Here is a 13,129-nt window from a genome sequence, read left to right as displayed (position 1 = left end):
GGCCTTTCTTGGTGCCAACGTAGCCAACAAAGAGTTGGTCATTCACCCGGAACTGATGTGTGCGGTGGAGGTAACGAAAGCGCACGTTTTGGGTCCAGACGGTGGAGCCTTTCTTCCTCTCTGGAAGGATGTGGAGGCGGGAAGAAAGTGGGCTAGGTAACAGTCTGCCCAATATGAAAGGCAGTGACAACCTTTGGCAAAAAGGAAGGCCAGGGCCTGAGCACCACCTTGTCCGGATGAATGGAAAGGAAAGGAGGCTTACAAGAAAGAGCCTGTAGCTCACTCACTCGCCTAGCGGAGGTGATGGCAACCAGGAAGGCAGTCTTCAGAGTCAAAAGACGAAGAAGACAGTTGTGAAGAGGGAATAAGTTAGAACTAGATTCAAGTCCCACTGTGGCATCACAAACGGAATAGGATGGAAAAAGGAGTGTAATGCCTTTGAGAAATCTAATTACAACAGGGGACTTGAAAAGAGAGGGCTGATCAGGTAGTCTGAGGAAGGCCGAAATGGCAGAAAGATAGCCTTTAAAAGTGCCCAGAGCAGAGCCCTGCCGGGTCAAAGAAAGAAGGAACAAAAGGACCTCGGAAAGAGGGGCAGAAAGGGGATCCACAGCCTTTGCTGTGCACCATGCCACAAATTAGTTCCACCTGCAGGAGTATACCACTTTAGTGGAGGGACGCTTGGCAGCCAGAATGACATCACAGACTTCAGGAGGCAAGTCAAAGGGAATCAACTGCCGCCGCTCAATCTCCACGCAAGGAGGTGGAAACTGGACAGGTTCGGGTGCAGGACCGTCCCCTGTTGCTGCGACAGAAGATCCTCCCGAAGGAGCAGACGAATCGGGGGATCAACGCTCATACTGAGTAGCTCGGGGTACCAAACTCTTCGAGCCCGGTCCGGCACCACAAGAATGACTTGGGCCAGGACGAGTCTGATCTTCTTCAGCACTCTGGGCAGAAGTGGTATAGTCGGAAAGGCGTACAATAGACCGCAACTCCACTCGTGACGAAAGCGTCTCAGAGCGAGTGCCGCCTTGGAAATTCCAACGCGCAGAACTGCAGACATTGCGCGTTCTCTTCGGTGGCGAAGAGATCTAACCAAGGCTCTCCCCACTGTTGAAAGAGACCTTGCGCCACCTCTGAGTGAAGATGCCATTTGTGATCCAACATGCACCTGCGGCTGAGCTCGTACGCCCTGACGTTCAGTGAACCTGCCAGGTGTTGAACCACCAGGGAAATGCCCTGGTGTTCCAGCCATGTCCATGAACACCTGAACTACGGTCCCCTTGACAGAAGGAAGGAATGCCTTCAGTGCAAGACGGATCGCCCGAAGCTCCAGATGGTTGATATGGAGCTTGGACTCCGCCGGAGACCAGAGGCCTCTGATCTCCGCCTCTCCCATGTGGCCACCCCATCCCAGGAGGGACGCATCCGTTACTCCGGTTGGAGAAGGGAGAGGGATCTACCGCTGACCCAATGCTGGTTTATGAGCCACCACTGCAACTGCTGTGCAGTGCACTGAGAGACTTGGACGTGTCCGGACAGGTCCTCCTGATGCTGCGCCCACTGGAACTTGAGGTCCCACTGCAGAGCCCGCATATGCCATCTGTCATGGTCGATCAGCAGGATGCAGGAGGCCATGAGGCCCAGCAGCCTCAGGGTCATCCTCACTGGAACCCAGGACAAGGGCTGAAAGATCGGATTCATAGACCGAATGTCCCGGACTCTCTGTTCTGGGGGATAAACCCGAAACTGCGCCGTGTCCAGAACCGCTCCGATGAAAAGGAGCTGCTGAGAGGGTACCAGGTGCAATTTCAGCCTGTGATGGAGAACCCCAGCAAATGCAGGAGATCGGCTGTAGTCTGGAGGTGGGAGACGACTGCCTGGGGTGAGCCTGCCTTCAACAGCCAGTCGTCGAGATAGGGGAAGACTGAAACCCCTGATCTGCGCAGATGCCTGCGACCACCGCCATCACTTTCTTTAACACCCGGGGAGCACAGTGAACTGAAAGTGCTTGGGGCCAACAGTGAACCGCAGGTAACGCCGGTGGGCCGGCAGGATGGTAATCTGAAAGTAGGCGTCCTGCAAGTCCAACGCTACCATTCAGTCTTGCGTGGTCTAGGGCAGACAAGACCTGAGCCAATGTCAACATCTTGAACTCCTCGATGGCCCCCTTGGCCAAGAGGGCCGCAACTTTCTGCTGGAGAAGCGTCAAGTGATCCCCCGCCATGAGGTGATACTGGGGTGGCATGGCTGGAGGGGTAGTCTCGAAGGGGAGGGAGTAGCCCCTTCGGACAATTTGCAGCACCCACTGGTCCGAAGTGATGGTGCGCCAGTGGGGGAGATGATGGCGAATCCGTCCGCCCACTGGCGTTTGATGGACCTGAAAGGACGGAGTAGGCAGGCTTTGCAGTGGATGCCGCAGGGTTGGAGGTGGACTGACCTGTCCCCTGGCACCCTTAACCGCCTCGACGGTTCCCACGTCCGCGCTGAGGAAGTTGCTGCGCCGGCCTGTGGCCCTGCTAAGGTAGTGAGGGGCCCCTTCCACGGCCACGAAAGGAGCGAAATGCAGAAGGCGGAGGAGGTCGAGTGGCCGACAGGCCCAAGGACTTGGCCGTAGCCCGCGAGTCCTTAAAGTGCTCCAGCGCACTATCTGCCTTATTGCCAAAAAGGCGAAAGCCATCAAAGGGCATGTCCATCAGGGTATTCTGTATTCTGGACATCCCCCGAAAAGCCAGTTGTTCTCAGCCAGGCGTGACACCTAAGCACCACCGTCGTGCAAATCGCCCTGCCCAGCGAGTCGGCGGTGTCATGCCCACAACGAATGGTGAACTTAGCTGCGTCTCTCCCAGCAGCAACAGCCTGGGCGAGTACTGTCTGGGCCTACTCCGTCGGTGGAGGCGTAACAAGGTCAACCAGAGTCGACCGGAGTCCGATCTCGGATCGCATGGGGGCCTGCAGCGCCAGGGCCATCGGCGACACCGGGGCTGGAGCCCGCAGCAATGGAACAGCAGAACCCCCAGTTGGGCCCGCGGGGCCCAAAAGGCGCCCCGGCGAGGCCAGACGGCCCAAAGAGTCGGGCCATGGCAGCAAGAAACTCTGGCACCTGGGCAGGCGTTGCCGCCGGACCCGGGACGGGTGGGTAGGCCGGTGGCGACGTGCTAGGCTCTGCCAGAGCCATGGGGGTGGCACCGCCCGCACCCTCAGCCGTGTTGCGCGATGGGAAGTCGAAGAGCGACAATGCTTCTTCGACTTCATTTTGGAATGCTTCAAATTACCTGACCCCGAGTGCGAAGACTTCGATCCAGAAGAATGATGGGGACGACTCCACGACCGGTCCCTCGACCTCCCATGGGACCGGGACCTTGAAAGGCGCGGAGCCGACTGCCGGACTTCCAGCAACTTTCGGGATCGCTCCGGCAAAGTTTTCGGCGCCATGGCCCGGCAGTCGGGGCACGACTTGGGAGTCGTGGTTGCGCCCCTGGCAGTAGAGACACACGTGGTGTGGGTCCGTCACCGACATCATGCGGTAAGAGTCACAACAGTTCTTAACCTCTTCTGTGCCCATGACGAGATAGTCTCGTCATGGAGCACGGTCGCGCTGTGCCCATGACGAGACTATCTCGTCATGAACCCCACCCACTAATGAAACGCCCGGCACAGTAGGGGGAAAGGGCGTGGCACAGAAGGGGTTAAACCTGGGCATCCCTACAACACCAGGAGTCGATCGACTCAAGAAAAAAGGAGACAAAAAGCTTAAAAAAACTCAGTCAAAAAATGACTGGGGGTACTAGCTCTTCCCGGATATGCAACTTGCTGGTGCGGAAATAGAAAGAACTGACGTCAGCAAGCGTGGGCGGCGTCTAAGTACTGCCTGCGACGACATCCCGGCGATCACGACGCCGACGATGGACCCGCACAACGCCACCTATCGACGCGCAGGGGTACTGCTGACAAAAACTTTACGGATCAAGCCTGATGCCTGGGGGGGAATTACGTGTCTCTTTCAAATGCATGGTTTAACAGTACTCGATTTACCAACCTCGGACGGCTGATGTGGCCATGCTGTGATCCAACTTCAAGACTAGCAGATCACACCAGTGATGCAGGAACAATTTCCAGAGTGGGGGTGCTGCCATGTAACATCACTAAAGTCATAGGGATTGTGAAAAATTCAAGTGTCACATAAAGAACAAGAGTAGCAAATGAGCCAAGCCAAATAAGAAGGAGAATGGTAAGGGTATGGAATATAGCCAATATATTACTAAAGCATGATGTTGTAATGCATTGTCATTTACAGATGGCACATCTTCTTTTGAAATCACCATGAAATCTATACAGACATGCTATTTTACTGAAAACTATATAGGGCACAAACAATAGCAAAAGTGTGGAGTTTCAGCGAATATTCATCATTTACGTATCACAAAGTAAAGTTTCTTTTTTGTATTAAAATCTCTCCATCAAACTTCGGAATAAAAAAAAAAACTTCTTTGATTTGTGCTTTCGTAACTCGTGATATATTTTGAAATATTTGAACAGATCATAAACAGGTATTATTTTTTTTGTTTTAGAAAAAATAAACATCCTACAGTCTTTCCTTTCATATTCCCTGTCGGCCAGCAACATTGTCACATAGTTTACATTACCAAATTCTCTCAATTTGCAGTCAGAGAAAGAAAGGTAAACACTTTGAGTGATAAAAGAATAAGCAGCAATTTGTCATAAGACAAAGCCTGAAATCAAAGAATGTAGATGATCCAAATCTATCAGAAGGAGGTACATATTTAGTTCTTATCTTATTTCATACTTTCACTAGAAATTCCCACAGTGATTCACAATAGTCCTTGTTTAATTTCAAGTACATCTTTATCCAGTTTAAATCTAAATCCAAATATGCAGCCATCAAACACGTTTCGAGGGACATGCCATCTTCCTCAGGGTTTATGGTTCTTTGTTGACATCAGTTTATAAGTTGGTTTCTTGTTTTAACAATCTAGTTGTAAATTACAATGTACAAATTCTAAGATGCCACATTTCAGCATAAGCTACAGAACCTGAGTAGCCACAGCCACTTTAGTGGGTCATTATGTCCCATCAAACCCATCAAATGAGGCTGAGCCTATGCAATTTCCATTGCTGATACTTTAATGGGGCAACTTAACATTTGACCATTGTAATTTACAAGAGGCTGTTCAAACAAGAAACCTTATGAATTGATGTAAAAAAAGAACCGAATGCTACACAGCTGTAAGACTAGTGGGCATGATGACTGACGACTCAGCCCTTTGTCCTCACATTCAATAACGATTGCAAGACTTTCAGTGCTCGCGGTGTGCTGTGGTGTGTCAGAAGAATGTTTTCCCACCTCGTCTCTCAGACAGCTTGAATAGTCACCTCCAGGTATGCATCCTCTTTGGTACAATCTATGATTCCAGCCAGCTGCAGAACCTAGATTGTCGACTCAACTATCACCCAGACTTGACAGAGTAAGGGCTGTCGAAGGAATGGCATTACACTGCGTGCACTACTAAGGATGGAAGGTGTGATGTCCTTTGTTTCTGTCCTTCACTGCTAGGAAAAACATGGTGGTGAGGGACAAAAAAAAAATAATGACCCTCACACCACTGGGGAAAACTCCCAGGATGTGGGGACTATTTGTTTTTTTCTTTTTTTCTAAATAAAAAAATACAAATTCCAACTTTGGAGTTTGTTTTTCAGAAGAAAAAATGTTACACGTTTAGTGGACAGCCTTCAAAACAGATGGTGGCGTCCACCAATCATTTTTATAACTTGAAGGGAACTGCAGTGACTGTGGTTCTTTTCAACATGCAGAGAGGACCGCTGGGCTGGCAGTTATCTCACAATTTGGAGGACAGAAGTCCGTCAGGGAGCAGAGGTAGTTTCCTCCGCCACACTGACTGTCAGTACAACGTCTGCTAAAGCCTAAATCGGCCCATAGTCTCTAGTACTGATGGGGCACCATCTATCTGTAGCATGAGCTCCTTTAGAGGTTGTTCTCGGTAAGGCTGATACACTCCTCATCTGGTGGCCTTTCTGGGGAGCTACACACAATATAATAACTTTACCTAGCTGTTTTGTTATGACAACAGTTGGGGATAACCAATAATTTTCACCTGTTTCAGCTTCGCTCCAACTTTTGACCTCCACGAAAGGTTATCCTACTGAATCTCAGTGCCAGTGATGTATGGTTTAATTAATGTGTGAAACATTAAATCCTTGCTCCACAGCACCCCAAACACATGAATATGATCACAAACTCTTACAAGAATTCTTTCAATTCTAATGTTAGGACACTGAAAGCAAATTGGATGTACTATAACATCTCAGGCGTGGTGCACAAGAGTAGTGTCCAAAGCACAATCTATCAGCACTAAGTGCAACCTGACACTAAAGCTTATAATCAGCCTCATGACAGCAGAGAGACCTGTGGTGGCTGGTGACATTTGAAAGTGGTAGGGCGTAAAAGTTGGGTATGAGTGTTCCGCCTCGAGCTTACGAAGCGTGCAAGCAAAACCAACAGAAAATGTGTTTGGGCACTCTCCTCCAAAGAAAGTTTTGAAGAAAACAGTGACAAAGGATGCATTTTAAAGCAATTTTGAGTAAAGGAAGGAGGTTCATAAAGCAATTGTGAACGTGTAGTCGTGACCTATTTAAACCTATTAAAAATTGCCCCACATCTTACTGCATTAAATATGTTCAACAGTTACTATAGTGTGAAAATTGTACAGTACACTGAAACTATGGAAATGTTTCACATAAGCAATCTGAATATCCAGATTAGACAAATGTGCTTCAAATATGAATTTCACCATCAACCCTGGACATAACTGCCAATTAACAAATAAAAAAACGACAGAAGGCCAATTCAGTTGATTCAAATGTGAATGTCACCATCGACAATTCTGACTAGCTTTCCCTTCAAGACTGTGTGGCATTATTTATGTTTACTATCACTCTACACACTACAGCAGGCAGCAGTAAACACTCACCAGTAGAAAACATTTCAGCTTAAAATGTATGTCTTCACAACAATAAAAACAATAATTTACAGAGCTTCGGATCAGATTCCTTAGTGCTCCATACCTCAAAGGTGGAGGAGGAAGAGCCTATATATACTGCAGGGGTCCAATACGTGAAAGATACACTGACTGCCTGTATCTATCGCCCCTACCCCACATCTGTCAGTATGAAGGACCCCCAAACACATTAACCCAATGGGATAAACAGCCCTCCTGTGCATTAACAGCAAACTCTGTCCGTGCACATAATCTGTTATAATGGAGCCAATGCCCATTCGCACTTCATGCACACGATATGTTCACACCAGGGCAGTGGGCACACATGCACACTTTACAAGGACACAGGACAGAGACCCACCCCGACACGCACACATCTTTCCAAGCACAGACTGTGTCAGAAATATGCATACATTAATTCTTTAAAAGAAGCCTCGCAGAATGAGGTTTTTTTTTATACTGGGGAATGTGGTCATTCGTGGCTTCTTTTTGTTTGACTACATATTCTGCTTAGGAGGACATATTCACCATACAGTTGAACTTCTGCATCATGTCCAAACCTTTTGCAGTTACATTCATCCACAGTACCTTTATGCTGCTCCCGGCCAGTGGCTGACGGGGACTGCTCTCACTTACTACCGGCTTTAAAGGTTGATCAGGGCTCCTTGTGTTTTTCTCGCGCTGGAGCCAGTTCTTTATCTTTGCTGCCGGTGCTAGTTCTGGTTTGGTGGCAGGTTTCCCCAAGGGTTTCTTGACTCGCAAATTCACTCCTTCTTTGGTGCCATGGTGCCGAACGTGAGCTGCCTCACAAACTGAAGTGAGGTGCACATTGCTCTGCTATCCTCCAGCTGTCTCTGAGTACCGCAGCCTGGGGTTCCAACAGCGTCAATGTCGACTGCCCCACACGGTCACGCCGCCATTGCCAGTCCCGGAAAAGATAGTGGGAGGCCAGTCGCCGCACAAGGGGGATGCCCTCGCCTCACTCGGGGCTCGCTCCATCTCTCAGGGGCACCCACTAACCACTACAGCGCTTCACCAATGGCAAGGGGTCGGAGTATCCTCCCTCCACTCGGCTGTAGTTCAAGGCCGTCTCGCAGGCACCATCCTGAGGGGCAGTCGCAGAAGCTGTGTAGGATGCTGCGAGCAGCCCCTGTTCGGAACTCCACTGTGGGCCTCGCCCCAGCTCAGGTGCCCTTTGGTCGAGGCAGGAGCAGTGCGAGTCCAGGGCTTGGCACCTGCATAACTCGGATCACTGAGCCACCAAATGGCCGCCGCCTCCTCCCAGTTACAATGTTGATGATGCTGTTGGCTCTTTTAGGCAGTTTCCTGCATAGGGACTGCCAGAATCCGGGCCGAGAATCCCCTAGTATTCGTTTTTAAGGAGGGAGACAGAGCTACAGTCGCGGCCGGCATTCCCCTCTGCCTCTGCCAATCACAACGCTGCAATGGCAGCATTGTGATTGGTGAGGGGCAGGGGAAAGCGCCCCAGCCGCGCCATTTTCTCCAACACAGAGAAAAAGGGAGAGTGGGCGGTCGTGCACGAGGGCAGGAGGGGGGAGTGGCTTACCCACTGTTGTGGGTACTGACTGTTTGGTCGCCTCCAGGGGCCGACCAAACAGTCAATACCCACAACAGTGGGTAAGCCACTCTCCCCCGCCCTCGAGCACGACCGCCCACCCTCCTGCCCCCAACCAGGCACTTATGCTTTCTCGCCGGGCGAGAAGCAGAAGCATAAAATGGTAGTTTTTACCATTTTATGTTCCTGCTTCTCGCACTGCGAGAAAGCAGTGGGGCGACGCCCAAACGCCCCTATGGAGGAGCCGCCACTGAGAGAGACCCAGGTTTTGAGAAGTCTCCACAAGTACTGTAATTTAGTGGAGAGTGCAGGCAAAGCATGCTAAAATGTGGTTTTATGAAACCACTTTTCTCAAAGAAACTCCATGTACTGTTCAAAGTGTATTCCCAAGCATAAACCCCTTGGTTGAGCTTACAAAACCCCCCAAAGTGGAAATTTGCTGACCCCAATGTCTATAATGAAGTTTACGAGGGGGCGAAAAAACTCTTCAGAATCTAGATATTAGATTGAACCTGGACAGGAATCTGGAAAGGATTCAAATCTTCTGTAAGAGACCAGGAAAGAGCTATTGGAAGAGCTGGTGTGGAAATCGGTACAAGACAGGAGCTAAACTTTCTGAAAATGTTGATCTCAGAGCACGACTCCAATGATTGTGTAGTCCTTGGAAGCAGTAATAAAATGTTGTTGACTTCTTAACCCACTTTAAGGAATTGTGGGCAAGAGTAAAAATTGCCTTGGACCTTCGACAGCCACACATTATTTTCCCCAGCAGCAGGATGGACATATAGAACAATGCAATCCAAGAACAATATTTTTTTTTGCGGTCCTGGTACACATTCTGTCCCTCCTCACCAGTGCCCGGCTTTCAAACTCTAGAGAAGAATGGAAAGGAATCTCACATCTCTTGCCAGAATTACAGAGTATGTCTCAGTCCTCACCAGCCACTAAAGAGGTAAAGCTCTCAGAGAATGGCTATGTCTCCTCTTCATGCGTGTGCATCAATTCACATGGCACAAAACCCCTGTTTACCACAATTATCCGGAGTATCTGCATACTAATATCAGCAGTAAGACTTGCGATAAAAACCAATTCTCATCCTCCCTTACTAAATTGCATGAAGGTTGAATGCTTAGAATTGAAATGCCAAGAAGAATCCAAAATATGAGCATATGTCAGCAGGACTGCAACCAATGAAGTGTAATCGGGGGGGGGGGGGCGGGGTGAGGGGGGGAGGGGGGAGAAATAGCAATCTGTGAGTAGTGTGTCTATAAGGAACAGAGACAAGGGGGCGGCGGGAGTGCTGGGAGCAGTACTAGCTGCATAGCAGATGCAGAAATGGAGATTGTCCATGATGGCAGATGGAAAGAGTTGCTTTTTTAGAAGACTTTATGGCTAAAGACGTACTGACCTTTGACTAATGGGGCTCCATAGTGAGTGCATTTGCCCCCCACAGCACTGAACTTCCCATTACTCTTCACCAGAAGCACTGGGTGTCCCTCCACGTCGAACTCTTTCATTCTACAGGAAGAGAGGAAGAGTGAGTAACTGAAAAAGTATGGCGACAGATGCATTCATCAAACAGCTCATGTTTAGGACAACTTCAAGTTAACATTTTAGCATAAATGTCCTACACCAGATTAATGAAAAGGAAACAATGGCTCACGTGGATTGATAATCAATAATATGATTTACATCAAAAATCACAATAAAGGAAAAGGGTTAAATATTACGTCAGAAAGAGAAGTTAGCCTCACACATCGGACAGTAGGTAGAAAAACATTTTTTATGCATTTACAATGAAGGAGCACATTTAAACAAATGCAAAAACAATCTCCTAATACATGAACAAATAACAATCTTAATAACACAAAAAAACAATCTTAATACACAATTATAAAGAGTGTCCCAATGAAACCAGTGAATGAACCAAACACAAAGAAAAAATATCAAAAAATTCAACATACAACGGTTTCAATCTGTAATTACAAAGGCGATCAAAAAAAAAAAAAATAATAATAAACAACACTTGATCGTTTTAAGTGTCAGAAATATTTTTGATCCGCCTGTCTCGTCAACGGCGTTTCGACCCTTTCTGAGATAAAGGGTCTCTTCAGGACAATCTAATGTGGGGACACCTAAAAATTAAATAAAAATACTGTCAGAATAAAGTGCTCTATTTGGTTAAAAAAGGTATCGAACAATGATGTTTAAACTATCTACCTGATCGGCAAGCGTTTCAAGTATAATAATGTATGGTGTCACCGTGCTCAAATGTGAAAAAAATAACTCACGAGGCGCCCAGGCTGGGTGCTGTAGACATAAAGACATCGTTACTACTGAATTTAGAGTGGAAGAGGACACATAATTATCCGTGTGTACCTTTATGACTTACCCCTATGAGGGACGACTCAACTGGAAGCCGATAGATAATTTTAGTCTTGCTCTTGTAAACAGACTCGGCGTAACGATCAATTCGTTTACGGGACAAAAAACGATGCCTCACGGTATGGACTGCATAATAGCTGTCATTTAATTTCGTGGGTATTGAATGAGCTGTTTCAAAATTAAATAAAAAGGCAAAAGTATAAAAAAATGATTTCCATCTAAAAACATATATTGCGAATTTTAGAAAAACCGCCCTTACCTATCTCTAACTGTTGTAAGTGTATAAATTCACCGCGTTACGCTACTGCAGGGGAACAATCTCCGATCTGCGTTGTACAATAACAGCGATTGGTGGAGAGTAAACTGTATTTAAAGGTGATTGGATGTGAGGCATCCAATGGGAATGCCGCATATATATTAGCGACATGCGATAGTACTTGGCGAATCAGTAAACAGCTAAAGTGAGCGCGAACGATTCAATTCGAACTTTATCGATACACTTCCAGCAATAGTGCAAATCTTTTTTTGCTAGTCTACGGAGTCAACAAAGAAATAATAAAAAAAATAAAAAGAAGAAAAGAGACCCACACTCAAATATCGAAAAACTCAAATATAAGAAAAAAGAAGAAACATATAGCAGCAATGCGCGCTATAGACCAAATATGGAAGCGGTTCAACAATTGCATTTTAGACAAGAAAATTCTTGTCAATAAAATTACATTCATGAAGAATAACCGCACATATATTATATACAAGATCTAATAGTACATAAATAATATTCTGCTCAGAATGATTTTTGTTATTGCCTGCAAATACCAGGATTTTTTGATGCATCCTATAGCAAAACATCAACTTTTGTATGTATGATAGACCATTGCATATTTTACATGATTACATATTAATCTAAGTGAAGCAGATTTATCATTGGTTCTTTCCGAACATTATATCAGTTCAACACAGCAAAAAACGTGTTATTTGTGTTATTTGAAATCCTGATTCATATGTATGTACATTCTTCCGTTTTCAGCCAAAAAATGCTTATTCCATTATTCTTTTGCCCAATATTGATGGCCATTCCAGCAAATCATATGCCAGCACTGAAAGCTACAAAAGCCTTGAACAAAAAAAGGGAAAACCATTAGGTTAAAGTTGTAATAAAACCTCGCCATTCTTCAGCCGAATTGAATCCTTGTCTGATAGAATTAGTCCGTTCTATCCAACGACATTCCAGTCTTTGAAGTGTCTGTGATATATCACCACCTCTGCTCGAGGATACCACTTTATCTATCACTTGCCAGCGAATGTCACTTGCTGTATGACCTTTCTCTATGAAGTGATTAACTAGCGGTGCATTAAGGACCGAATTCCTGATCCTGCTTCGATGCTGTCCTACCCGCGCTTTCACAGTCTGTTGCGTTTGGCCAATATAGGGTAGTCCACATGGACAAAATATACAATAAACTAAATTTTTTGTATTACAGTTTGAAAAGAAATTTAGTTGCTGTTCTACTTTGCCATGTTCAAATTTTTTTGTATTGACCGTAAATTCGCAAGCCACACAGTTACCGCATTTAAAATGCCCATTTAAGTCGGGAAGACCCCAGACTGATTCCAGTGACCTCGTCGTTTGTACTGGATTTTCCATTGATGATCTGACTAGATGATCCCTAATGTTCTTGCCTCTTTTGAAGGCAAACATAGGGACATCTAATTCAGAGTCAATACTTTTGATAATATGCCAGTTTTTTGTGATTAGCTTGCGAATTGCATTGGTATGTATACCAAATGTAGTGACACAAATAAGTTTGTTAACTGAGGATTTGACTTTTGGAGTAAGTAATGTTTCTCTTGGACAAAACCAAGCTCTTTTCAAAGAATTCTTTACCAACTTCTTTGGATACCCCCTCAATAACAATTTTTCTCTCAGAATATTTGCCTCTCTCATATAATCTTCTTTTTTAGTGCAATTTCGATGTAATCGCAAGAATTGTCCATGGGGTAGGCCATCTCTTAATGCACGGGAGTGGTGACTATTGTAAGCAAGTAAAGTATTACGTTCTGTGGATTTTCTATGTAATGCAGTGTACAGTTTTCCACCTTCATGTAATATGTTCAAGTCTAAAAAGAC

The 13,129-nt window shown here is 46.3% G+C and overlaps 1 protein-coding gene across 3 annotated transcripts in view; it reads right to left on the bottom strand.

Moving 5' to 3' along the window:
- LOC146858246 (apoptosis-inducing factor 3-like) overlaps positions 1 to 13,129 on the bottom strand; it is a 569,318-nt gene that overhangs the window by 344,429 nt on the left and 211,760 nt on the right. For all 3 annotated transcript variants that reach the window (XM_085649067.1, XM_085649066.1, XM_085649065.1), the window contains one exon: positions 10,025 to 10,134. In XM_085649067.1, the coding sequence (XP_085505193.1) occupies positions 10,025 to 10,134 (110 nt within the window). The remainder of the gene's footprint in view (positions 1 to 10,024; positions 10,135 to 13,129) is intronic.

Source organism: Triturus cristatus, chromosome 3_2 (assembly GCF_964204655.1).
Source record: "Triturus cristatus chromosome 3_2, aTriCri1.1, whole genome shotgun sequence".
In the NCBI taxonomy this organism is placed as follows: domain Eukaryota; kingdom Metazoa; phylum Chordata; class Amphibia; order Caudata; family Salamandridae; genus Triturus; species Triturus cristatus.
This window is presented reverse-complemented; position numbering and strand designations above follow the sequence as displayed.